General features: G+C 44.5%; 2 protein-coding genes across 7 annotated transcripts; one reads left to right on the top strand and one right to left on the bottom strand.

Moving 5' to 3' along the window:
• The first annotated feature begins 527 nt into the window (after window positions 1–527).
• Window positions 528–17,936, top strand: dapp1 (dual adaptor of phosphotyrosine and 3-phosphoinositides 1). Of its 5 annotated transcripts, none has more exons than XM_023951741.1 (9): window positions 528–859; window positions 7,826–7,948; window positions 8,945–9,078; window positions 11,075–11,205; window positions 11,301–11,348; window positions 11,416–11,478; window positions 11,534–11,634; window positions 12,507–12,594; window positions 17,322–17,936. In XM_023951741.1, exons 1-9 carry the CDS (start codon window positions 801–803, stop codon window positions 17,439–17,441), a joined length of 867 nt encoding a protein of 288 aa, XP_023807509.1. In that variant the 5' UTR covers window positions 528–800; the 3' UTR covers window positions 17,442–17,936. The 5 variants fall into 5 exon arrangements, with proteins under 5 accessions (XP_023807509.1, XP_023807512.1, XP_023807511.1 ...); XM_023951744.1 differs by having other exon boundaries at window positions 529–859; window positions 12,507–12,599; window positions 17,372–17,936; XM_023951743.1 differs by having other exon boundaries at window positions 531–859; window positions 11,549–11,634.
• A 138-nt stretch (window positions 17,937–18,074) lies between these two features.
• lamtor3 (late endosomal/lysosomal adaptor, MAPK and MTOR activator 3) lies at window positions 18,075–21,735 on the bottom strand. 2 transcript variants are annotated; one of them, XM_004082744.2, is made up of 6 exons: window positions 21,507–21,735; window positions 20,759–20,793; window positions 20,545–20,603; window positions 20,044–20,177; window positions 19,334–19,397; window positions 18,075–18,265 (listed from the first exon to the last, which is right to left on the bottom strand). In XM_004082744.2, the coding sequence occupies exons 1-6, from the start codon at window positions 21,513–21,515 to the stop codon at window positions 18,192–18,194; spliced, it is 375 nt and encodes a 124-aa protein (XP_004082792.1). In that variant the 5' UTR covers window positions 21,516–21,735; the 3' UTR covers window positions 18,075–18,191. The 2 variants fall into 2 exon arrangements, with proteins under 2 accessions (XP_004082792.1, XP_020569621.1); XM_020713962.1 differs by lacking the exon at window positions 21,507–21,735 and adding an exon at window positions 20,878–20,976.
• Between the last annotated feature and the right edge of the window lie 2,419 nt (window positions 21,736–24,154).

Here is a 24,154-nt window from a genome sequence, read left to right as displayed (position 1 = left end):
ATTTTTGACAGAAAATCTGCTGGGCGGGGCCACAAGCTTCCTGCTCTGCTCCATTCTGATGCATCCACCTGCAGTCAAACAGATCCATGTACGTCTTTGTTTTCCTTCGTCTGAGCTGGAATCTGGATCTAAACTCTACGGCTGGATAGCTCAGATATTGCTGCCATTTTTGTTGCGCTGGAATGTGAGGGGCTGTAAGCTAGCGGGAGAGGGTGTAAACAGAGAGCTCTCAGGAAGGGAGGGAAGGGGCGGTCCCGCCCACAACTCAGAGGTGAGTTTCTAATGAACTCTGCTTTGGGTTCACATCTCCATTAAAGCACTCTTATCACCGAGCTTTTCTCAGCACGTGAACAGACATCCAGGAAATTTCCCTGACTGCTTTGTTGAAACAGGAAACAGTAGTATTAGGTCACCATACCCCCCCCCCCCTACAGGACTGGATGAATTGGGGGGGGGGGGGGGGGGTTCATGTCAAATAGATAAAAATAAACAAAGGAACATTCAGAGAGTGAACGGACAGAAACCGGCACAACCGGAACGCAGGTGTGGACCGCAGCTGACGAAATGTTGGGGGACGGGCTTCACATAAGCTCCTCCCCCTGGCATTCGACCAGACTTGAGTTGGTCACGCAGTTCACGCGCCGAACCATCTACATTCACCCGCGGTTCTGGTCGCGGACGGAGATCCCTGAGTCAGTGCGTCTCGGCGGGCGTGTCCGTGATTGACAGCTTTGACTTCCGGTCCGGCCGAGCCCCTCATCATCATCATCATCATCATCATCATCTTCATCCTCATCATCATGAGCGTGTACAGCGACGCGTCCTCGGAGGATCTCGGGGACGAGCTGCAGAGTCTGGGGTGAGTAACGCGTTACTCTCCCCCCGCTGAAGAAATCCGTTACAGTTTAGCGTTTCTGGCTTTGCACGCGGTGCTTTGAGGAAGCAACAACAGAGTTGGTTCATCATTAACTTCTGCTGCAGGAAGAAGTGCTACCGACCGTCAGAAGATGACGGTCCTCTCTGTTGGGTTTTCCAGAACCGCTGTTGTTGGTTGTCAGTCAGAACTTTCCTGAAGGAAGTGGACACTGAAACCAACCAATGAAGAACAGTCAGAACCCTTTGGAAAGCAGATGATGAAACTTCAGGTCTGAAGTGATGAAACCCTTCACTTCATCTTTGGTTGACCAACTTGAGTAACTGGAGAGAGTCCTGCTCCTGTCAGCAGATGTTCTGGTCCACTCCTCCAGAACAAACATCTCAAACCGTCTCAGCTTGGTGGACGGGTCTTTCTTGCAGGAGGGATGCTTCCTGTTTTTGGACCATTGTCTTGTTTGATCCCTGAAGACAGACTCCAAGCGTTCGGACATTTGGCACAGACTCTGACGTAGCCCAGACCATAAAGGATCTCCCTCCGTGTTTCACAACAGGAACCGACTGACGTCTTTTCTCCTTTCTGAGTGAACCAAGGGCTGTGGGAAACAGCTCTGGCTTTGTGTCACTCGTACAAAGGACGGTCTCCCATAAGAAAATTTTCTTCCAGCAGCGAGTTCCTCCTTGGGGACACTGTAAAAGTTTGGCTCAAACATCTGATAGTGGATCTGACTCTGATGACCTTGGTGTAGACCAGGGGTCTGCAACCTGGAGCTCTCTTCAGCCAGAAAGCCATACTTATGGCTTATGGCCTTCACTTATGGCTTTCTGGATGAAGAAAATAAAAACAATTATCATTTTATAAGAGAATTTAAGTTTAGTCTGTTAGACTTAGAAATGTATGGCTAAGATAGTTCTATAACATTGTTTTTAGTCGAGAGACCTTGTATGGAAGCGTTTCTGTAGCATAATTTAAAAAAAAAGTCACTACAGAAATGCTTTTCATTTTCAAGATGAAGCTGCTTTTGTTGACTCAAAATGAAAATGAAAAAGCAAATTGGCTTTTTCTTTTTCCTCTTAATCAAATGACTCAGAAATAAATTTAAAAATCCATCTTTCAAAATGCGTTTTCATTTTCTACATCGTTGTTGCGCATCTTGTGACATAAATAAAGGGAAAATGCAAAGAGGGGATTGCATTTTTGCTTCCATATCCCCCCGCAAAAAGTGTAGCAGAATTCAATCTAAGTCGACATTTCCAGGAGGGAGGGGGGCGATGACGTCAGTGCTAACTCTCTGTGGCTCGATGCGCTGCGCGAGCGAAGCATGTCTCTGGTCAATGCAGCCGGACTTGTAGCTTCGTGTTTGAGGCAGGGGAGGCTGCTTTGTGACAGTGGGCGCTCTGGAGGACGCTTTGTTTGTCCGGCTGTTCTTCGTGAGCGAGGTGCCGGACTCGGGAGGACCGTGTCTCCTCGCAGAGCAGCACCTTCGAGTCTGCTTTCAAAGACAGAAGTGCCGCTTCGGACAGTCCTGAGAAACCGTTCAAACAATCATGTGAATTTGTGTTTCCAATCCGGTCCAGACAAAATAAATGCTGGTCCTATTCCCACATATTTCGGCATTGGCCACACAGAATGTTGTTGGCACGTAATATTCGCTTAATCCTACTCCTTCTCCTGAACCATATGATATTTTTTACATAGACCCCATAAATCAGGTCCCCTGGTATTATTATGTCCCTCTCGGGTTAATGCGGCACAGCCAGCTTTCAAACTTGGTCAGAGAGAGATGGAAACACTGCTACAGCAGCCGCCATCAAGGGAGCTGAAGCAGAGACTTTCTCTGGGAGAATCTCACGAACTCAAACATGGAATCAGGATGTATTCAAAATAAATAAACCTGATCTCTCAACATTCTCTGTGTCTTCCATGCATTGTAATTGAGATAAACACAGACACTGCTCCATGTAGCAACCAGGCTAAAAACTTTAGCTGGTAGCTCCTCCCACACGCGGCCTGGTGCGTTCACGGAGCTCCAGTACATAGAAGCTTAGCGGAACTCCAACAGCCACACATATTTCCATGAGAAAATAAAAACCGCCGAACCGACCGCAAAGTCGCCCAAACTATGCATAAGCCATTTTTAACCGCAAATTTAGAACCAAAACGAACCCAATCTGGCGAACAGCGCAGACAAAGAGTGAGCACCTCCCCTTTGGCCCCCCCTCCGTCCTGGAAATGCTGACTGGAATTGAATTCTGCTACACTTTTTACGAGGGGAGGTGCAAACGATTGCATTTACGCTTTATTTATGTCACAGAATGTGCAATGTTGATGTAGAAAATGAAAAAGCATTGTGAAGGATGGATTTTTAATTTTATTTTTGAGTCATTTGATGCAGTTTCATTGTGAAAATAAAAAGCATTTCTGTTAGTCTAATTATAATTGTCAAATAAGATATTTGTAATGTAATTTTGCTACATATTCACTAGAGAACTTTTTGAAAATCAAATGTCAAATACCATTTTCTTTATCGTTTTAATTAAGAGACAAAATGAGCGGTATTGAAGAAGAAAGAAAGTGGTTTGGCGGATTGTTTTTCATTTTAATTTTGAGTCAATGAATGCAGCTTTATTTTGAAAAGGAAAAAGCATTTCTTGTATTGACTTTTATTTTTAATTATGCTACAGAATCGCTTCCTTATATGAAATAGCACCATCCCTCATTTCAAATGCAGAGCAAAGTCTTGGGGAAAAATTTCATCTTTGAGTTAAAGCGTACCTTTAAAACTATTTATCTTACATTGTTCAAAAACGTTTAGTGGCTGTCCAGAGGTTAATGAGAAAAATATGTCTTTGTACTAAATACTTTTTGTATTGGATCTTAAACTAAGAGAGTCCTCATTAGTTAGTAGGGGAAATGACAGCCCACCAAAGTAGATCTATATCTAAAAGAGAGGAAATGGACTGGTGTTTTCATTCAAGCACATTTGCTGCAGCAGATGTAGCTCAGGCTGTCTTACTGTTTGTTATAGGAACTCATCTGTGCTTTTGTCTTGTAAAAAACAATTTTATTGCTAGAACAGGGTTCTGCAACCTTTACCCCTCAGAGCCATTTGGATCAGTTTCCCAGAGAAATGAAAACACAGGGAGCTGCTACACCCTTTGGAAAAGCTGGTGTTTCCAGGGAACTGCATCATTTCACTCACTTTAAAAGTTCTTGAAGAGATGTTCATTTTTTATCCTCTGTCTTTTAACGGGTTCTGATGAGAACTATTTCCCCAGAGGCCTCAAAACTAGCAGATATGTGGTCATTAACCAGCAGATAATCCGCTTCTCCAATAGATTTTTGCAACAAACAACTATTTTCTTATCTGGATCAGGATGTTTTTGGGCTAAAGCTTCATGTTTATTATGGGATGTCTCACCACATTTGAGACTTTGTTGTTTGCTAATTCCTCGTTTCATATGAATCATTCTGGTAAAGTCGCTGAAAGCAAACATATCTGCAGGTGCCGTTAAACCTACTGTTTTCTTCAGGACATTCCATCCTTGTCCTGCCTGGGTCAGAACATTGTTGGGATCACACGTTGGTGGGAGTCGTGGCGGTGACGCAGGTCGATGGTCACACAGAACTTTACTTAGAAAAGTCTACCTTTAGATTTGTAATACTCAGCCTGTTAGTTTTTTGTTTTGTTTTTTAAAAGTCATGTTATGAACTTTTCCTGTTTACCGCTGGCCGACCGTAGTCTCCAGCACAGGGGAGCTGCTCCATGGACGAGCAGCTGCCCTGGTTCTGACCCGCTCCAGGGACGATCAGCTCACCTGGTTCCGTCCCGCTCCTGGTTCAGACCTGCTCACAAAAATACAACAGCTGGTCGATAGACGACCCGGAGAGGTTCTGCATGATGAGTAGGGCTGCACGATATGAGAAAAACCTGCGATTTGCGATATTAATGATCAATATTGCGTTGACGATATAACTTGCGATGCATGAAGAAATAGCAAAACAATCATTTACATCATCATTTACATTTCGTTGTAACAGTTTCATTTCAATAAACGTAAGTCACCAGTAACACCATAACTTAAATCATACTCCAAATGACCCTAATGTACAAACATCGAACATAAAAGATATCCATCAGCATGAAGGGATTTATTTGATTCGTTAAATTTTTCAAGGTGCCAGACGGTTGTTTTGGCACATTTAAAGTTACCATTTATCGCAATTTTTGTCGTCTTTTGCGATATGCACATACCGCGATAAAGATAAATTTGTGCAGGACTAATGATGAGGCTTTCATTCACTTCTCATTCAACATTTTAGGAGAACTTTCCATCCCATAACTGACTCTGGTCCGTGTTCTCAGCCGAAGACCCCCCCCCCTCCAGGGGATGAAAGAGCGGCATGCTGCTCCAGAGCCGCTAGAATAGCTTCTCTTCATTTTGCCAAGTTTTTTTAATGCTTAAGAGGCAAAAGTTCAGTTATTCTAATGATAAAAGAAAAGTACAAAAGTGCAGAGATGGTTACTCATTTGGTTCAGGAAAAGCCGCCCTGAATGGCTCTTTTTGGTGTTGAAGGTTGCAGACTCCTGGCGTAGACCTTAAGTCTTTGGAGATCCATCTCAGTAGTTTTGTGGGCGTGTGCTTCAAACCCAAACTCTGCTGCAGTTTCTAAGCTGGATCAAGCGTTAATGCAAGTGAAGAGCTTTCACTTCCCTCTGACTGTGCAGTGAAGCTCCGGATTTCTTCTAGAACGGGCACCCCCCTACCCCCCATATAGTAAAAGAACAAACCACCAGATTCAAATGACTCTGACTCAGGGCTGCTTGATGACTTCTATTGAGAAATAAACAGCTGTTACTCATCTGTGAGAGTAACCATTCTTGCCTGAAGCTCCCCTCACCGGGTTGGACTCTGTTGCCTTTAGAACTGCCTTAACGTGCCTAGTTTGTTCCATATTGTCATGACAGCATCATGCAGTTTCTGCAGATTTGTCGGATGTACATCCATGATGCCAATCTCTGGTTCCACCACATCCTAAAGGTGGAAGCCCCCTCCCTTGCTCCATTCTGATCCATCCACTTTCAGATGATTAGATCCATTTGCGTCTTTGTATTCTTTGTCTGAGCTCTAATATTGCTCGCCATTTTTGTTGCAGGGGTAATTTTATGTTGGGTTTGTTAGAGGCTGTAAGCAAGCAAGAGAGCACGTAAACAGATAGATGATGGGAAAGGGGGATGGGGTTGCTCCACTCAAACGGTCCTTCCCACAATTCAGAGGTGAATTTCTAATGATCTTCTCCCGTCCTGCAGAATATATGACATAGAAAACGACACAGGTCTTTAGATTTTGGCTAAAAACTGCACAGTCATGATTAAAAGAACACTGGGAACACTTTGAAAACAGTTCAAAAGATGATCAGAGTGGGACTTTTAAGTGATATTTATTAGGGATGCAACAATTTTATTAACCTCTTGAGACATGAGCTATTGTTTTATATGCTTTTTTAAACCTATTTCATAGTCACAGGTGATCAGAATGAAATACAGTTGGGGGAAAAAAGTGATGTCGAGCTATCTTGGGGTTAAATCTATTTAATGGTGTAAACTTCTGTTCTGTTTTGAATCCAGAATTGGGGCATCCCTAATATTTAGACATTTAGAGAAGCAATGGAGAGATGGAAATCATAAAAATCTTGCTCATGTCTTTGATATTTTGTCTATGGATCAGAATATAATTAAAGCATTGTCTGGTTCTTGTAGTATCCTCTAAAAACCAATAACTAAGAAGAAGGGTAGACCAGGTCAGAGAGATTGTGTAACTAAATTCGTTTTAAAAGCAAGAGACACAGCAAAATTATGGCTTCTCACTGGGAAAACCAATCTTTGAGCCAGAAAGCGTTACCAATGCACAATATAAGCACACAACACGTTGTATTTGTAGAAATGGTCAGGCTATGAGAGCAGCCTCCATGACCAGGAATCTCCTTTGTCACAACACACTAGACCTCTGGAAAGAAGTACTACCTCTGGTACAAAAACATCTCCATGTGTCATGGAGGGAGTTTCTGGCACTATGGCAACAACTATGCAGCAATAACAGTAGAATATTTAACTGTGTACAGAGTGAATTATTTAGTTTTTTATCTTAATACCATTGATATAATCATAAGGCACGAGGTCCAGATACAATATCTCCAGATGGTCAAGGGATTAAGCCGCTGGGCTTGATGGTTCATCTACTGAGGACCTACAGTTTGCTAGTGCAAATGTATTTCTACTAGTTTGATGACTTATCTTGGTCACAGATTTTTACTATGGTAGCTGCCGTGTTGGTTTCAGTGATAAAAAACATGGCGGTGTCTGTATGGTGGAAAATGACGAGTGAATTGGCTATTTTGTTAGAACCAGAAGTGAGTCATTTTCAATGGCTGACGTCCAGTTCCTATGTACAGTCAGTGGGGGCTTTTCTGGGTTGGAGGGGGACTCTGTCAGAGTGAGAGAAAGTCCAGATTATCTGCAGTGACTTCAAATCTTTGGACTACAGTCCATCCTGCTTGGCTGCTGCTGGAATTTGGACTCGAGGTTTAAGAAATGTTTTCTGTTTTTTTTAAGAAACCAAGAACGACCTCTGAAAAAAAAAAAACCTCTCCTGTAATCTCAGAGTCACTTTGCATGAGCTCGTTTAGAGTTTGAAGCTGAAGCTGGTCCATGAATCTGCTGGTTCTCCTTCATTCAGCCGCTCTATTCTGGTCCAAAGTTCAAATTCTTGTGGTTAAAGATTGATTTTTCTGAAGAGCAGACTCATTTTGGTTTCTTAGGTGTGTCTAAAATGTGATGGAGATCCTGGGGGCAGAATCAGATCTTCAGACTCTGGAGGCATTTTTCTGTTCCATTCTGAACCATCAGACTCCTCCATTGAATGCTCATATGCCGCTCCCTGTCTACTACAGGTGGTACCACTACGACCTGTCCCGCCACGCCGCAGAGGCCCTCCTCCTGTCCAACGGGTTGGACGGAAGTTATCTCCTCCGGAACAGTAAGGAGGGTCCGTCCTGCTTTGCCCTCTCTGTCAGGTCAGTGGGCTGCTCTTTCAGGTTCAGCTTGAACTGGACATGCAGAGACTCTTAGGCTCCTGCTGGTATTTCTGGATGAAAAGGACAACTGTGTTCTTGTGGGGTTTTATGTCTGGGCATTCTTTCAGAATCAGATGGTCATTTGGGCTTTGCTGCATTAAAAAAACCTGTTCTGACATGGACACGCCCTCAGGTCATGTGACCTGCTGCTTTGTGTTGGGCCCATATTAAGCTAGATACCCTAAAATACAGTCAACACCATTCTAGACAAAAATTATGTTGGCAAAACCCCCCCTTTTTTTCTTTTTTTTTTAAGGGGAAAAAGGCGGGATTAACGGCCTGCTATTTCCCAAAATACCACAGCTTTATAAATGATGGAGAAACCCTGTGGTCACATGACCTGTTGATTTCTTATTGGACATCGTTTTACCCTTACTTTCCTGAAAATGGACAAAAATATGTGAAAAACAAACCATGGCGGTGAATCCAAAGCTACTAATTTTAATGTCACCTGTCAATCATGAAGGTCAAGCCTTCATTTGGTTGAGTTATAGAGGTTTAGAACTGGGATGAGTTAGAGTGTCTAACATTGAAGTGAATGCAGACGGACCTAAATGTGCAACACTCCCCTGCTGGTCACCCGATGAACTGATCTGGCTCCAAATTTTGTTCTAAAGTAGCCTCAAACAGGAAGTGTTTATGATGGTCAGCAACACTTTTATGTAAAAAATTCATTTCTCTTCAGGGGTCTGTGGAGAAATTCATTCCCGTCGTAATTCCATGAGAATTAGGAAACAAAAATCCTCTTTTTATGAATCTTTTATTTTGAAAACTTTGAAAAGCAGGAAGAGTCAGCGTATTATGATCAATCTGCATGCAGGACTTGATGTGCAAATCTTTGCACATCTTTGCTCCTAAATATCCTGTTTTTCTGCAAACGTTGGTCTTAAAATCATCAGTTGTTTGAAGACGTTTTTTTTCCTCTGGGACGGGCAGAGCAAAGGATTCTGTGAAGCATTTTCATGTGGAGCGCAAAGACAGCGTCTACAAGTTCGGCTTCAACGAGTTTCCCACCCTCCAGGACTTCGTCAGCCACTTTGCCAACCAACCTCTGCTGGGCAGTGACACAGGTAATGCCCCCCCCCATGCCACAGAAGCCTCCCCGGGGTCCTCTCCACCATGTGACACAGTCGGTGCTTATGTGTTTAACTGCATAAAAAGCCGATGTTTATTGGAAATAACCGACAAATGTGATAAAAATTGGAATTTGTATCTCTCCCTGTCACATGAATGGAACCACATCTCCATACAGGTCCACGAATCGATACATAAACGATTCAACTAACTTTGTGGCAAAACAATAAAGCAGCTAATTTGATAAATTCTCGTTTTTTATTATTCGTTTAGGATTTAAAACTATAAATGAAAATGCCTTTTATCCCTTATGACCCCACCCTTACATTGACGTGTTCTCCCTACCATGACAAAGGTGGATAAAGGTGGAAAGATTTCATGTAATCCATGGACACCAGTGAAGATCACAAATCATTGAAGAAAAAAGGTTCAGACCACTGTCTAGTGGGTCTAGATGACCCAACTCCCAATGTTAAGGTGCCTGGAACTGGAAGTGCTGGTTCACATTACACCTGAGCCGGGGGTGTTCGTGTCCCTGGGGGGTGGGTTCTGGCCCTTGCCCCTGAGCGCTGGGCCCCGCCAAATTTCCAACTGTGGCCGAGCCTGGTCGGGCCATGTTTACAACACCCCTTGTGGGCCCCCTTTTTTCCCGGGTGCCCCCCTCCTGGGCGGGGGCGGCGGGCCCCTGCCTTGCTCCTCCCTGGACCAACCATGGGCCGGGTGGGTGGCTGCCTGGTGTGCGGAGCGGGTCTCCCTTGGGGGGGTCCTGGCTCGTACCTGGGGTTGGGGCGGGGGGATGCCCGGAACTCCTGGGTGGTGATGGGGTGCTCGTCTGGAGCTGTGAGCACCCTTCTCGGGTGGGGCCCTGCGTTGGGCTCTCCCGGCGCGGCGGGGGGCTGCTCTCCTGGCTGGGCTGGGGAGGTGCTCTCTTTCCCCCCATGTCTGCCTGCTCTCTGGCTCTGGGGGCCTCGCGGCGGTCCTGCTGGCCCTGGCCTGGGTGGTGGATTTGGTCGCCGGGGGGGTGGTTGTTCCCTGCCTGCTGCCGTGTGGCGTTAGGGGTTCCGGCTGCCGCTGCTGCTGCGGCGGGGGTCTTGGTGTGGGGATGGCTGGGCACTCTCCTTCCTTCTTTACACATTCCATCATCCATTTTAGAGGAACATATACACTCACCTGAGCACAGGTGTTAGCTCCCCTTTCCACTAATAGTTTGCGTGATTGAAGGAAATATTTCACACTAGTTAGTTTAAAGGCATAAGTATGCGTGTGAACACTATCTGTTTTGTGTACATGTCGACAGGTGGACATTTTTGCAGCTAGCAGGTGTGTTGATGACATTTGAGTGTGTGTGGACAGGCCCCGCCCTTTTTGTACTACATTTGAACCTTACCGTAATGATAAACAACCAGTAAACTTGTTGCTTTATGCTGCTTCATGGTCTTATCCCCCCCCCCCCTCCTATTATCACCCTCCTATCCCCCCTCTCTCTCTCTCTAACAACACTCTCTCTTCTTCCCTTCTTTCCTTTTCCATCCGGTCCAACACCCAAGATTTTCAAACATGGTTGAAATGAATAAAGTTTGGCCTCAATTACAAAAGGGGTTTGTTCAGACATACCTTTGGTTTGTCTGATGTTTAATAACCCCTATTGTTAAAGTACAATATGTCCAACACAAGAGGCCCTCAGTTCTCATCTGCCTGCTCAGCTGTTGGACAGGACAAGTAAAAAAAAAAAAAAAAAAACTGGAAGTGCTGGAGTCACGGTCAGAAGGTTCTGGTCCGTCTGAGAGTCCAATCCTGGTCTGCAGTTAAAACGAGAACTCATCCAGCTGTCCTGCTTTCTCCTTATCAGCTGTGCCCAGGTGAAGGCGGGGCTCACCTGGACAGGTCATCACCGCGTTTCTCTGGCCTGCACTGTTCTGGGTCTGACCCGAGCTTGTGTGGTTTTGCTGTGTGAGTACTGGTTCTGTGTGACCTCCTCTGTGTCTCAACCAGGAACCCTCATTGTTCTGAAAAGTCCATATCCGTGGCACGTGGAGGAACCGTCCATCTACGAGTCTGTGCGGGTTCACACGGCCATAAAGACGGGCTGCACGGAGAACGACCTGGTGGTCGCCGCTCCGGCGGTACGAAACCATGCGGCAGCTTTGAGCTTCACCTGTGACGCTCGAGAGGCTTTTCTCTCTGAAGGGAACGGTCTGACTCTGAACTTGTCTTGCAGCTGGGCACCAAGGAGGGGTACCTGGTCAAACAGGGCGCCATCGTGAAGGTAAGACCGCCTGAGCTGCCGTGGGTGGAGGCGTGACTGAGGGGTCTAAGATCAGGCTGTTTTGCAGAACTGGAAGCTGAGGTGGTTCACGCTCAACAGATATGAGCTGAAATACTTCAAAGACAAAGAGGTGAGTTTGTGATGAAGATGCGTCTCTGCTCCTCAGCTGCAACTTTGACTTTCAGCTGTTTCTGCTGCAGAGCAAGGAGCCCATCCGGACGCTGGATCTGAGGTCCTGCTCTGCGGTCCAGTTCGATTACTCCCAGGACCGGGTCAACTGCATCTGGTAAAACGGAGAGAAAGTCTTTCCTTTCAGCTCGTTCGTTTAGTATGACAGCTGTTGACAAGGTCACTTCCCCCCCAGCAGCAGCTTCTGTTGTTTGTGTGTTTAAAAAAGGGGAAGTTTGATCCCTCCCTATCACAGAAGAAGACATGGGGGAGGAAGGAGAAGTGCTTCAGGACCAGCGCACAGACGTAGCTTTTCTGTTCAAACGGGAAGTGGTGCTTTGATTTTTCTGCTCTGAATGCAAACCGTGTGAAACCGTGGTCCACGGTTTAGTTCCAAAAATAAAACGACTGAAACACCAGCAGCTGCTCCGCGTTTCTGAAGCGGATCATTGCATAAGCTGACATGCATGCAGCTCCACGTGTCTGCAGATGTTGTTGTGTGCACACACATGCACTAACAGTCCAGTGGGAGCCAGCTATGCATTCATGGCTGCTAGTAGAAATCGGCCTAAAGCTACACGGCAGGAGTTAGTTGGTGATCTCAGAGCAGCTGAAACCACAGTCGCCAAGAAGACCGTTGAGAAGACTTTACGCTGCAATGGTTTAACATCCTCTAGAGCTCGCAAAGTCCCCCTGCTTAAGGTGGCATGTGTGCCGCCTTAAGCGCCTTCATGATTTAGAGAGCGGTTGGGAGAAGGTATCGTTGTTTGGAGGAAGAGAAATGCTGCCTGTGACCCCAAGAACACCATCCTCACTGGCAAGCATGGAGGTGGAAACATTATGGTTTGGGGGTCAAATTCTTGATTTTCTATCTCTCACTGTTCAAATGAAGCTATCATTACAATCCAGACGGATTCTTTTTTCTTTTCTACCTCTGGTTCTGGATGTCTGTGATCCGGGTTAACAGATCCGTGTTCTGTGTGTCTCCAGTCTGGTGTTTCCAGAGAGAACCTTTTATTTCTGCGCAAAGACAGCAGTGGAGGCAGACGAGTGGATCAAGATTCTTCGGTGGAAGCTGGTAAGGTGTGTGTGTGTGTGTGCGTGTGTGTGAAGGGGGGGGGGGGGGAGGGGTAGTTCAGCTCTGTAGGACCTCAGTTGCTTTTTTTGTACTAGTGGGTTCTTCAGTGTCAGAGTGATTGACCAATAAAGGGTTTTTCCAGAATGACATAAAGGAGACTTCCGCAACAGGAAAACAAATACTTCTTTAGTCAGATTAAAAAATGGCACCCCCTGGTGGTGATGTCAGTAAACCTAAATTATATATATATATATATATATATATATATATATATATATATATATATATATATATATATATATATATATATATATATATATATATATATATATATTTTAAGTCGTCATCACGCTGTTTATTTACGACACCACAACACTTGACATTCACACACGTTTGACAGTACACTATGGATGCATTTTTTTTTCCAATAATCTTTATTGCACATTTTTCAGCCTAAATTATAAGGTGCAATGCTCTGGGAGAGTTCCTTTTTATTACAACTCTCCATTTTCCCTCCATTGTCAATCTCTGAGTTGGTCAGACTTGAACTCGCACTGAGCTGCAAAGTTCTAGTGAGACTTGAAGGTCATGACCTGAGAAACCCAGAAGCAACACATCATCTGCAAACAGACAGATTCTCCTTACCCCCCCTCCCCCCCCCAAGAATCTGTCCATTCCAGTAATGAACTGAATCTGAGACGGTAGACAGGAATCGTGTTGGGAGTAACCATTGTGCTATCCTAGGCACATTAACATTGGGAGTTGGGTCATCTAGACCCACTAGACCAGGGGTGTCAAACTCAATTTGGTCCGGGCGCCACATTCAACCCGTCTGAACTCAAGTGGGCCGGACCAGTAGCGTAAAGGCAAAATAAAGCTTTATTCTTGTTTTTTTTACCCAATAGGAAAAAAAGGCCTCAACCAACATGGTAGCCTTATCGTTTCTTATTACACATTCATTCACGAAGCCAATGGATCTTAGATAAAATTAATTTCACTTTAAAAAAATATTGGTTTGTTCAATTTTATAAAGACTGAATATTTTAAATCTGACACTGAAGCAATCCTGATAATAAAGTCAAGAGGGGCTACAGTAAGAATAGAAACATCTTCCTAAAATGTAAACGTCCAAACGATGAAAAAATTACACTAAATTGAACTTGCAAACATTTATGAACATAAGACCTCAGAGATGTTGGATCTGATCGTAGTTCTTGACAGACTCATGTTTAAGGTCGACTGCTTTTTGAGGCACAAGACTTCTGCAGCCTTCAGCATTTTTCAATAAGTTCACCATCAGAAAATGGATTGGATGTTTGCTCCAACTTGTTTGCAATAAGGTAGCTAGCTTTCACTGATCCATCACTGACGTCACGGCTGCAGTAAATCCAGATGGTTATTTATCAGTCCAGCTAATAGTTGCTAAATCTTTTTTCTTCTTAACTGCAAATGGTGAAACTTTTCTTTGTGGAGAGTCTCATAGTGGTGCTGAATGTTATGTTCTTGGATAACCTGTTGATGACATACCAAGCTTGCAGGTTTGCATTTAGCTCCGTGAACAAACAACGCTTTCCATTTCCCTGGAAAGCTCAGGACTTCACTTCAACCTTTTTTTCTTTTTGACAACATTTTGGTCATTAGGGTGTCACTACTGATCATCCTTCAGTGGTGAGGCTCACAGGGAACCAAACTACTGCCTACCCAGACACAGAGCTGTTAGGTTTTGTTTTTGGCACATAAAGATTTATCTTGTTTCAACTGTTAAGCTTTTCCTTTGCTCACCTTAGTGGCGGAATTGCGCATTTCAGTTATTTCTTAAAAAAATCATAACTCGCCACAGGAATGGACTAGAAACTTGCTTTCTTTTTTAAACATCCCTATGATTTTTACTCTTCATGTGTGGGCCTGTCTAAAACACCTGGCGGGCCGGACACGGCCCACGGGCCGTATGTTTGACACCCCTGCACTAGACAGTGCTCTGAACCTTTTTTCTTCAATGATTTGTGATCTTCACTGGTGTCCATGGATTACATGTAATCTTTCCACCTTCATCCACCTTTGTCATGGTAGGGAGAACACGTCAATGTAAGGGTGGGGTCATCTAAGATAACACAAGGGTTAAAATCAGAAATAAGCATCCCGCTGCACCAAATGTAAAAGATACAAATAAAACTTAGCTTGCAGTTATGTCAAATTTACCGTAAATTCCGGACTACAAAGCGCACCCGATTATTAGCCGCACCCACCCATTTTCACGTGTTTAACTAATTTTATACTTACACAAGCCGCGTCGGGGTACAAGCCGCATGAATTAGGCAACATTGTCATCCTGACGGATCACTCCCTGACTCAGAGTGTAAGTGTGATTTATTAGCACACAGTGGGTGGAGTCATTTTTGCCTCAGGCTCATGTCTTTGAGTCTATCTGCATCTGCCAAACAGTATGCAGCTCTATTCTGTTCACAAGTTCCTCAGTTATGGTTTTTATTTTTATTATTTTTTTTTAACTTATTGACAATCTAGGTATCACACATAAAATTACAAACAGTAACCATATAATCAACATTACATCCCTCAGTTATGATGAGGAAATTTACATCCCCGATCCCCCATTTCCCATGAGTCTTAGGGGCTAAAGGCGGGGCCAACGCCCGGCTCGCCATTCTGTTGTACGTGTTTAAGAATGAGCAGCAGTGCATGGAGGGGTGAACGGGTAAAGCTCTCCTTCCGCTTGTGTCGCGGCAGCGTTATGGGAGTAACAGGGCTGGTTAAAAAACACGCTAGTAAAATAAAGCAGCGACGACTGAAAAGCGCGCGCCTCAGCGCGATACGCGCGCCTCCTCGCGGCGCGTGGGTCAGAAGTTTCCTTCCACAACAAACACTTGCTCCGCGGACGCCTCGAGTAAGCCCTGGCTGCAGCCTGCAGAATGGCTCGACGCCTCCGCGCTCCCGCGCGCTCCTTGTCTCCCCTTCCTATCTACTCCGACAGCTCTGGCCAGCGCGGCTACAGGGAGGAGCGCTTCGTCCCCATTGCGCCGGTGGACGGAGCAAATCGTGTCTGTGCAGAGCAATCGGACTTAATACTGTACGTTTTGTGTATGAGGGGCGGATGCGTTGTTACGTGTGGGAGCCTTCAGACTGCCATCGGCCCCGCAGCTCACACGACACGCAGTCTCCAGCTCACACGGAGGCTGTGAGCGTTTCAATGCAAATCTCTGCTCAGTCCTTAGAAACCGTTAACACGACCACGTCAATTTGTGTTTCCAGTCGTGTCCCGACAAAATAAAGGCTGATATTATTGCCACATATTTACGTGCAGCCAGCCGAGTCACTATGACTCAGAGGTAAATGCACTCCTGAGCATGCGCTGTTCTCTCCGTCACGCAGCTGACCGGCTTTTCCAAACCCGTTGGTGATTTTTTCACGCTGCTTTTAACGATTGCTTTTAACTTGAAAGCTTCATCATATTGTAGCGGCGATCACGTGCACGTTGGGTCTAATGGCACCAAAGGATTCTGGGATGCGGCTGGACATGCGTGTTTCGTTTTGTTGAACCATGACTGAAGTGTCTAAGACCTGAAGTCAAGTCCATGCTGTTTGGCTGCTTAGAGGTGTGTTGAAAAACAAATGACTTGTGTTTGATGTTAGAGAATTCAAACTATTCACTGTGTCCAAAAATACGTACACGGCGGCCGCCAATAAAGTCCAATAATTAGCCGCGTCACTGAATAAGCCGCAGGACTGTAAGCGCAGGAAAAAAGTAGCGGCTTGTAGTCCGGAAATTACGGTAATCAATTTTTCTAACATTTCTATTACCTGTGAGGCAGAATTTCCCACACATATATGTGACATTTAAAAGCACTCTGATATATATGCTAAATATGAAAATAAACATCAATGCTAAATATAAACGCTTATACGTATAAAAAGGAAAAACTGTGTTTGTGTTCCAATGATGTGTGTAATAAGTTATAAATTCTACATCTATAATATTTTCCAAGAGCAGTTAGTAATGATGCCTTTTGGCAACTCCTTGTCAAATAAGTGCACGCTGAAAACAAAAATGCTCCTTTTGGTGACTTTCTAGATTTGTTTTTTACAAGTAGAATCTTCAACTTTGGCCCCTCCCCAGAGTGACATTAACAGAACGGGATATGCGTGCAAATGTATTTAGCTCAGTGGCTGTGACGGGGTTCTTCTCAGCAGCAAAAAAATAAATCACTCTGAAATAAGATGCCCAAGCCAGCAGACTCAAAATTTCAAAAATGGGATTTTATTGACCCCCCCCCCCCCAAAAAAAAAGAAAAAGAAAAGAAAAATCAGACAATAAATTCAGCTGATTTCGGGAGAGCCTGTTGCCACCACTGCAACCAAGACCGCTCTCCCTCAACTGGGAAAAGTAAGTTCACCCCTTATGAAGGCTTAGCCCCTCCCACAGGCATCCCAACACGTCAATGCAAGGGTGGGGTCATAGGATAGAACAAGGGTTAATGGGTTCATGTCTGCCAAACATCCAGAGCACCCCCCATGAAATGTCCCCATAGGAAAAGTTTGAATAAGAGGTTTGGTTTGTAAAGAAATAAAAAAAAAACACCATTAAGACGTATGTTTTAGAGATGGAGATGCTGGGAGTTGAGACAGTCACTTAGCTCTGCAGACAGAGGTTTATGTGCACGTTTTTGTAGCTTTCAGGCCATGAATCTGTTGGGTTTGTTTGTGCTCTTCAGGCCTCCGTCGCTGTGGCTCATGTTGTTCACGGCCTCGTGTTTGTTTGCAGTCACAGACGAGAAAAGGTCGATGACGGACCGGAAAGCGCTCCGGCTGCAGAAGACGGTCCTGACCGCTGATGGAACCCAACATCCTCCTCAAAAAAGTGCATTTATTTTGAAAAACTGTTTGAGTTCAGGTGCTGAGGATCGACTGTCGGCTGTATGTTAAAGACTGAAAAAATATCCAAAGTATTTTGGTCAGAAAAGCCTTCTGTTTGTTCTGGAGTTTCAGCTAAAGTGGACCAGAGGAATGTTGTATAGATTCATGTTGTTCAAAATAGATCCCCACCTCACTTTAGTTGTGTATTATATTTGCTGTTTTAGAATAAATATTTAAATCACTGTAAAGACACTGAAAGTTTGACTTCAAAAAATATCTCAGATGGAGGTGGGGGGGTGGGGTGTAAGGGTGGGGTCATCTGGACCCCATAGGATAGCACAAGGGTTAAAGTTAATCTGAATATCAGAGACGAGAAAAACGTGGATTATATTTTTCAGATTACACCAAACATGACTGTTTGTCATATTGTGAATGTAAATGAAATATAAAAGTGATTTCTTTGTTTTTTTTTAAAAGTTTTTGTCAGATTTTAATTCCATTTTTTTACGTTCCAACCTAACCAATAATTTTGGAATCATGAGAATCATCTTCAGCGTGGGACGCTTTTGTGGTTCTTCACTCTTCTCAGAGAAAAAAACAAACAGTGGAGCTCCTGATGGAAAAGCTTTTATTCAAGAGTTAGAAATGACAACGCAAGGTGAGAAGTTTGCAGCAGAGGCGACGGTAGAAACTGTAGGCGGGTTTTCTTAGCAAAGCATCATGGGACTTTATGTGACCTCCACCACCTGCCTCAGCTCCTCCATCAGAGGAGCCAGCTCCTTCTCCAGAGTCATGATGAGGCCTGAGGACAGAAAAGGAGGGTTTTTACAAAACGCCTCCCACTCGTGTGAAAAACCAGATGGATTCATTTTCACAAAGCTGGATGGCTCCTAACTGGAGTCTGTTGCTATGGAAACAATCTGACCCTACCCTGGTCAGGATCAGGTTTATCTGGAGAATCCCCTGACTGCATATGAGCACTGGACTGAATGTGACATCACACAGAGAAAATGGTTTACCTCCAGCTCCAACCACATGAAGTCAATTCACTCGCCATTTTTTCAGGATATATAAGCAGCGATAAGTCAATCTGAGTCCATGTTTCTATGGCAACCACTCTCACCAATCAGGAGTGAGCTTGTTGGAACTCCACACCCCTACCACCACTTAAAAGACATGAAATCTGTCGAATGGATACTCTTATCTGATTGGTCAGTTTATAACTTGAACCACAGAAAAATATGACGATCATAAAAAAAATGTATCCGAGTAAGAATACTTACTCGGATCAAAAGACTGAGTAACAGCTGTCTATTTCTCTGTAGGATTAGGTACTTCCTGTTTGGAACGCCAGGGGGGGAGGGCTCACTCTAGGTTTTGATTAGGCCCCTCCCACCTGAGTCTGCAGGATGGGTCAGACTCACAGGATTCATCTTTTGTCAGAAGGGGTTTGACAAGAACTTTTTTTCTTCTTTTCACTAAATATAATCCAGAACATTCCTGGAGATTCCCGTCAGACTAAATGATCTGAAATGTCGGGTTTTTTCTCAGATAAACTTCAACTTCTTGGCTCTTGAGCCGTATTTTAAATGCCAGTATTACCACATTGCAACATATTTTGGACGATGATGCTGAGTCACTTTCTCTGCTTTCTTTCATTTGGATGATGAAAAGGCCTCAGGTAAAAGTTTTTGCGTTTCCATGGCGATATTTCTCCTTCCCCACGATGCAGCAATAAGCTACACACGAACAGCGGGGTGCACGGAGATGAAGACTGAGATCATTTTAAGACACGCTCTGTTCAGAGAACATCAAACAGACTGCAGATAACCAGTGGGCGGGGCTCCTCAGACACGCCTCCTCATCTCACCTGTGTTGGCGCTGCTGCTGGCGATGAAGCTGACGACCAGCGGCAGGCGGTTAAACTGCATGATCTGTCGAGCAGAGACAGCAGACGGGTCACAAAGGCAGAACCAGAGCAGAGTCTGGTTACCATGGAGATTGGCCGGGTTAGGCTGGTTCAGAGCAGAAGGAATCCATCAGAGTGATTTGGTTTTTTTTTTTACTTAGCAATAAAAAAAACCCAAATATTTTCACTTCTCTGATTTTTCTTAAAAAAACTCAGGAAAAAGTTCAGCTGGCTTAACAAATCATGAAAAACAAAAGAAGACCAACAGATTCTGAGATTTTCCTCTGCTGGACGTTTTGTCTGCTCCATCAGAGGATAACGTTTGCAGACTTTTCTCCTCTCTGTCCCAGCAGAAGTTCTTCTTTACTCTCAGAACCCTCTGACATTTACAGAACCTGCTCTAGTGCTTCTGTTGTGATCCGACTCCCATGGATCATCTCATTTCAGTCCGTCTCACTCTGCTTTTATGTGAGGCTATTCTCTTAATCCCACCCCCAAAAGTTTACAAACAGGAAGTTTGTTACTATAAGAGACGATGGAGACTAGAGTCTGGTTCTGGATCTGACCCGGACCGGACACAAACTGGCAGGAACCGGATGAAGCGAGCGCGGGTGAAAGGCGCCGGTGTTCCGGCTGCCACGCCCCCACGCGGTGATGCTGGGAGGGGTCACCTGGTAGGTGTTGTAGTAGCAGATGATGCTCTTGTTCTTGGAGAGGCCCAGCTTGCTCCCCTGATCCGTGGCCAGAGCGAACGTGGACAGGAAGCCCGGTCTGAGCGCGTGCACCGGAACGCTGTCGTTGGCAACTGGAGGAAAACAAGCAGGCGTGTTAGGATGAGGACTTCCTGCTGGTGAGCGGTGCGTTCAAAGACCAGGGCCAGAAAAAAAAGTCAGAAAAATCCCCAACAGTTTGACCCCTAAAATGCAGATGAATGAGTCTTTTAGATCCATTTTCTGCTCTACTTTGGTGACTTCTAACCTAAACTCGTACGAGTGGAGCCAGAGCTGAGTCACCCCAAACCATGAAACTACTGCCACAACAAGAAGCTGCTGAGGCTGAGGATAAAGCGTTCCTGTTGAGTAGCAGGTTGGCCCTGAGGCCAAAAGTATTTCTAATAAGTTATTAAAACACAGTTTATTGGAACAGAAAACCCGAAACAGAAGAAGTCTCACCTTTGATTACCGGGACGCCGTCTCGGTCCGTCACCACGATAGCGTGAAGCCCGTCAACACTGAGGACACAGAAAACTACTATTTACATGTGATATAAGATACAAAAACTCTTTTTTGAGAAAAGAGATTTGATTTATAATACAGATTTTTTTTTCTTGTTATATAGTTAAAGTAAATCACTTTGTGCAATAACAATAAGGGACAAAAGCCTCACCTCTGCATCTGTTTGTACAGGAACCTCTTCAGATCCTGCAGACGGGAGCATAAAGAGTTAAGGAGCAACCTCAGAAACAGTCAAGAACGTGGACGTCTGTGAGCTTTAGAGCTTCAAACCGTCAGAGAAGATCCTGGTCTCCCCACCACCATTTTCACCCAGCATTACTGACAATAGTGACCGAGTAACCGCTGTTAATTTCTCCAAAGAAGTCTATGGGATTCTGGCTTCTTGGAGCCAACAGGTACTTCCTGTTTGGACAGCCAGGGGGAGGAGTCACCCAGTCTAGTTCTCATAAACAGTTAATGGAAAAATGTCACGTGACCTCTGTAGAGCGTCTGTTTTTAACACAACATATCCACATGTATAGAACAGAAAGAAATAAAGATGAAAATTAGGACTGTAGTCTAATACAAATGTAATATAAAACTAAGGGTTGTTACACAGCTTATCTGTTTTGCACTTTTGTTTTAATAAACTTTAGTGATTAAAAAAAACATATCTCTCTCTAAAATTTATTAAGTAATGGTTTGATTTTTTTTTAAGAATTTGCTGTTGTGAATGAAACATTAATACAATATTAAATGCCAAATGAAATAATTTATCACCTACAAACCATCCCACATGATACTGTGTGTTTTTGTAATTAGAAGAGAATAGTGAACTTTGAGCATCTTCCCAAAAACTAAAGAGTTTTTAGTGAAGCCTAACAGAACAGGAGGTGCTAAAGGAGGACAGACAGACTCACGTCCGCCATGGCAGCTCCGAGGACCCAAGCCGGTTCCGTCACAGGAAGTCAGGAGAACCGCCGGCTCCGAATCCAAAACACGACGAGCCCGTCCGGAGCGTTTCCACAGTGAGCTCGGTCCTCTGAACGTTTAAACAAACAATCAGCTGATGCTACCACCGTGAATTTCCAAAGAGCTGCAGTCACGTGACGCTTCTTCTTCGCTGTCACGTGACGCTTCTTCTTCGCTGTTTTAAACTGCCGTGTGCTCTCTGCTCCCCCTGCTGGTGGTCAGACGTCATGGTTCATCCATGGTCAAACCAAGTCTAATGTTTTTTGTCTTCTTTTGACTGGGAAAAATGTAGATAGAAAATATATTAGAACCTCCATCATAGTTCTGGACTAAGTGAAGATTCTAACATTACTTACAACTGATCGAAATGTGCTGGCAACATATTTCAATAAAGTTGACTAAAACTTTATTTTCCAATTATTTTGAATTGGAAATTTCTTTTAAACTTATTCTAAACACAGCTAAAATATTTCGCAGCTACTGCCACCTACAAGAAAATATTAGTATTTGGTCTCCAATCAGATACAATATATTGATTTATTTGTCCGGTATTGTAACATCCCTTATTATAGATTATTATACTGTCTTGCTGTCCCTGCTGAAAGCCCGTCGTCAGTCCATCCATCAGTAACATTTGCCCAATAAAAGTCATTAGTTCTTTTTTCAGCAGAGCTGCCTCCTCCAGATCGGTTGTTTCTTTCTGTGTGGATTGCTCAGGTGGGTGTCGTCACCTCCAGGGTCCTTTGTTTCCAGGACATTCCAGGCACTGCAGCTCAGGCAGGAGAAGGTTTCTGATCATGTTCTTCAGAACAGGTGAGACGTGAACTAAATCTTCAAACGTTCATCTTCCAATTGTCAAATGTAGTTTTAGGGGAAAAAAGCCCAGACACAGACATGAAAGAGTTCATGTATGAGAGGTATTTGGAAAAAGGAAGCTGTTCTCCTAGAAAACGGTCTTCGGTGCAAACACAAACATGGAAATGTGGGCGTGGTCTGAAGGAGCTTCAAGGGAATCCATTCAGACCACAGGAACCTGCTGGACCGGTTCAGAGGGGATCTGGGTCTGACATAAGTCCCAGGTTCAAAAAGGTCTCATGCAGCGGCTGAAGAGACGATGGAAGCTGCAGAGGAGCAGAGCGTGGAGACGTGAAGGTCAGAGCAGTCGGACACACAGCAGGACTCATCAGGTCTGAAACATATTCTGCAGCTTCACTGCTGCCCCGCCATCACGCCGTCCCGTCCCACCCGTCCCCCCTCTTCTGGAGGAGCCATGAAGAGCTTCTGCTTCCGTCTCAATGAAACCATCCGTTTTTAAAGGTGAATCTTCAGAAGTTTCTCTGTGTGTTGATTAGTTGACATGAACATTTTGATTATGACAACCAGCCTTTACAAACATATCACACACATGTTTATTATAATGTCATCATTCAGAAAACACACAGTTGGAGAAAAAACATTCAGGGGAAGAAGATGGACGGTGTTCTCACAGATGACTTCATCGAAAAGACTTCTGAGGAGCTTCTCCTCCTCCTCCAGACGTTCCTCCTTAGATCAGAAGAACGTCATCAACCCAGGAATGTGTGATTAAAGCGCTCCTTACTGTCTGTGTGACGCCATCAGGGGGCGGAGCTAAACAGATCTGAAAAGGCTCTCCAGAGCAGACGTGGGAAAGGTGAAGCAGAACTTTAAAAGGACCCTCCTGTGATAAAGTCTAGACAGTCTCTTCTGCCCGCTCTGGCAGGAAGTCCACGTCTGCGTCCATCAGCTCGTGCTTCACTGAAGCACGGGGGCGGCAGTCAGTCATGTGGACCACTCCACGGACCAGAGAGAAACGAAGAGGGAAGGTTCAACGAGTCCCCCAGCAAAGGAGGCCGAAGAAGAAGAGGAGGGCGGCCTCACTGTACCACCTCAAAGTAGTGCAGGATGGCCATGATGTGCTGCGGCATGAAGACGTATCCCGTGTAGACAGCCATGCCCAGCACGGAGATCAGCAGGGAATCTGAGGCAGAGCGTCAAGGAGGAACGCAGGAAAGTGGGGGGGTTCACTAGAGACAGAGGAAGGTTCTGGACATCAGGGTGAAGGGAACCCACACGGGCTTACAGAGGCAGGAACGACAACTCAAACTAATCAAATGTCGCTGATGTTCCTTCAAAGCTGTTCCATTTTTCAGGAAATAACATTTTGAAGGGAAATTAGACATTTCAGGTTAAATCAGCAGCTAAAAAGCTCTGAAAGAACTTCTGCTGAACACCTCCTAGGCCATGTCTGGATCCCCTCACTGCTCCTAACCCCCAAAACATGATTCAGAGCGGGACTATCCTGGATTTGAATGCAATTTAGACACAATGCCGAGTTCTGTTAAACGACAAATATGATGTCACCCAAATGCTGAAATAAAAACCCCATAAATGTGAACATTTTATAAAGTTTACTTCTAAATCCCCTGTGGTCTGATGATGAAACCTAAATGATTCAGACCTAATGACAAAATGAAGAAGACACTGAATAGTGAGGGAATTTGAACCCGACCTGAGATTTCCTTCAAACATGTGGATTGTATACATTTGGAAAACGTAAACTTTAAAACTGTTAGCT

This window comes from Oryzias latipes, chromosome 22 (genome assembly GCF_002234675.1).
Source record: "Oryzias latipes chromosome 22, ASM223467v1".
NCBI lineage: Eukaryota > Metazoa > Chordata > Actinopteri > Beloniformes > Adrianichthyidae > Oryzias > Oryzias latipes.
The sequence above is the reverse complement of the archived record's forward strand: the minus strand, read 5'-3'. Positions and strand labels throughout refer to the sequence as shown.

Coding starts and splice junctions, on each gene's coding strand:
- lamtor3 (XM_020713962.1), bottom strand. CDS start 20,910: ATGGTGGTGGGGAGACCAGGATCTTCTCTGACG. Junction 20,794..20,877: donor GACCAGGATCTTCTCTGACG/GTTTGAAGCTCT, acceptor TCCCGTCTGCAG/GATCTGAAGAGGTTCCTGTA. Junction 20,178..20,544: donor CGGCGTCCCGGTAATCAAAG/GTGAGACTTCTT, acceptor GTTTTCCTCCAG/TTGCCAACGACAGCGTTCCG.
- dapp1 (XM_023951741.1), top strand. CDS start 801: ATGAGCGTGTACAGCGACGCGTCCTCGGAGGATCTCGGGGACGAGCTG. Junction 7,949..8,944: donor TGCTTTGCCCTCTCTGTCAG/GTCAGTGGGCTG, acceptor TGGGACGGGCAG/AGCAAAGGATTCTGTGAAGC. Junction 11,349..11,415: donor AACAGGGCGCCATCGTGAAG/GTAAGACCGCCT, acceptor GCTGTTTTGCAG/AACTGGAAGCTGAGGTGGTT.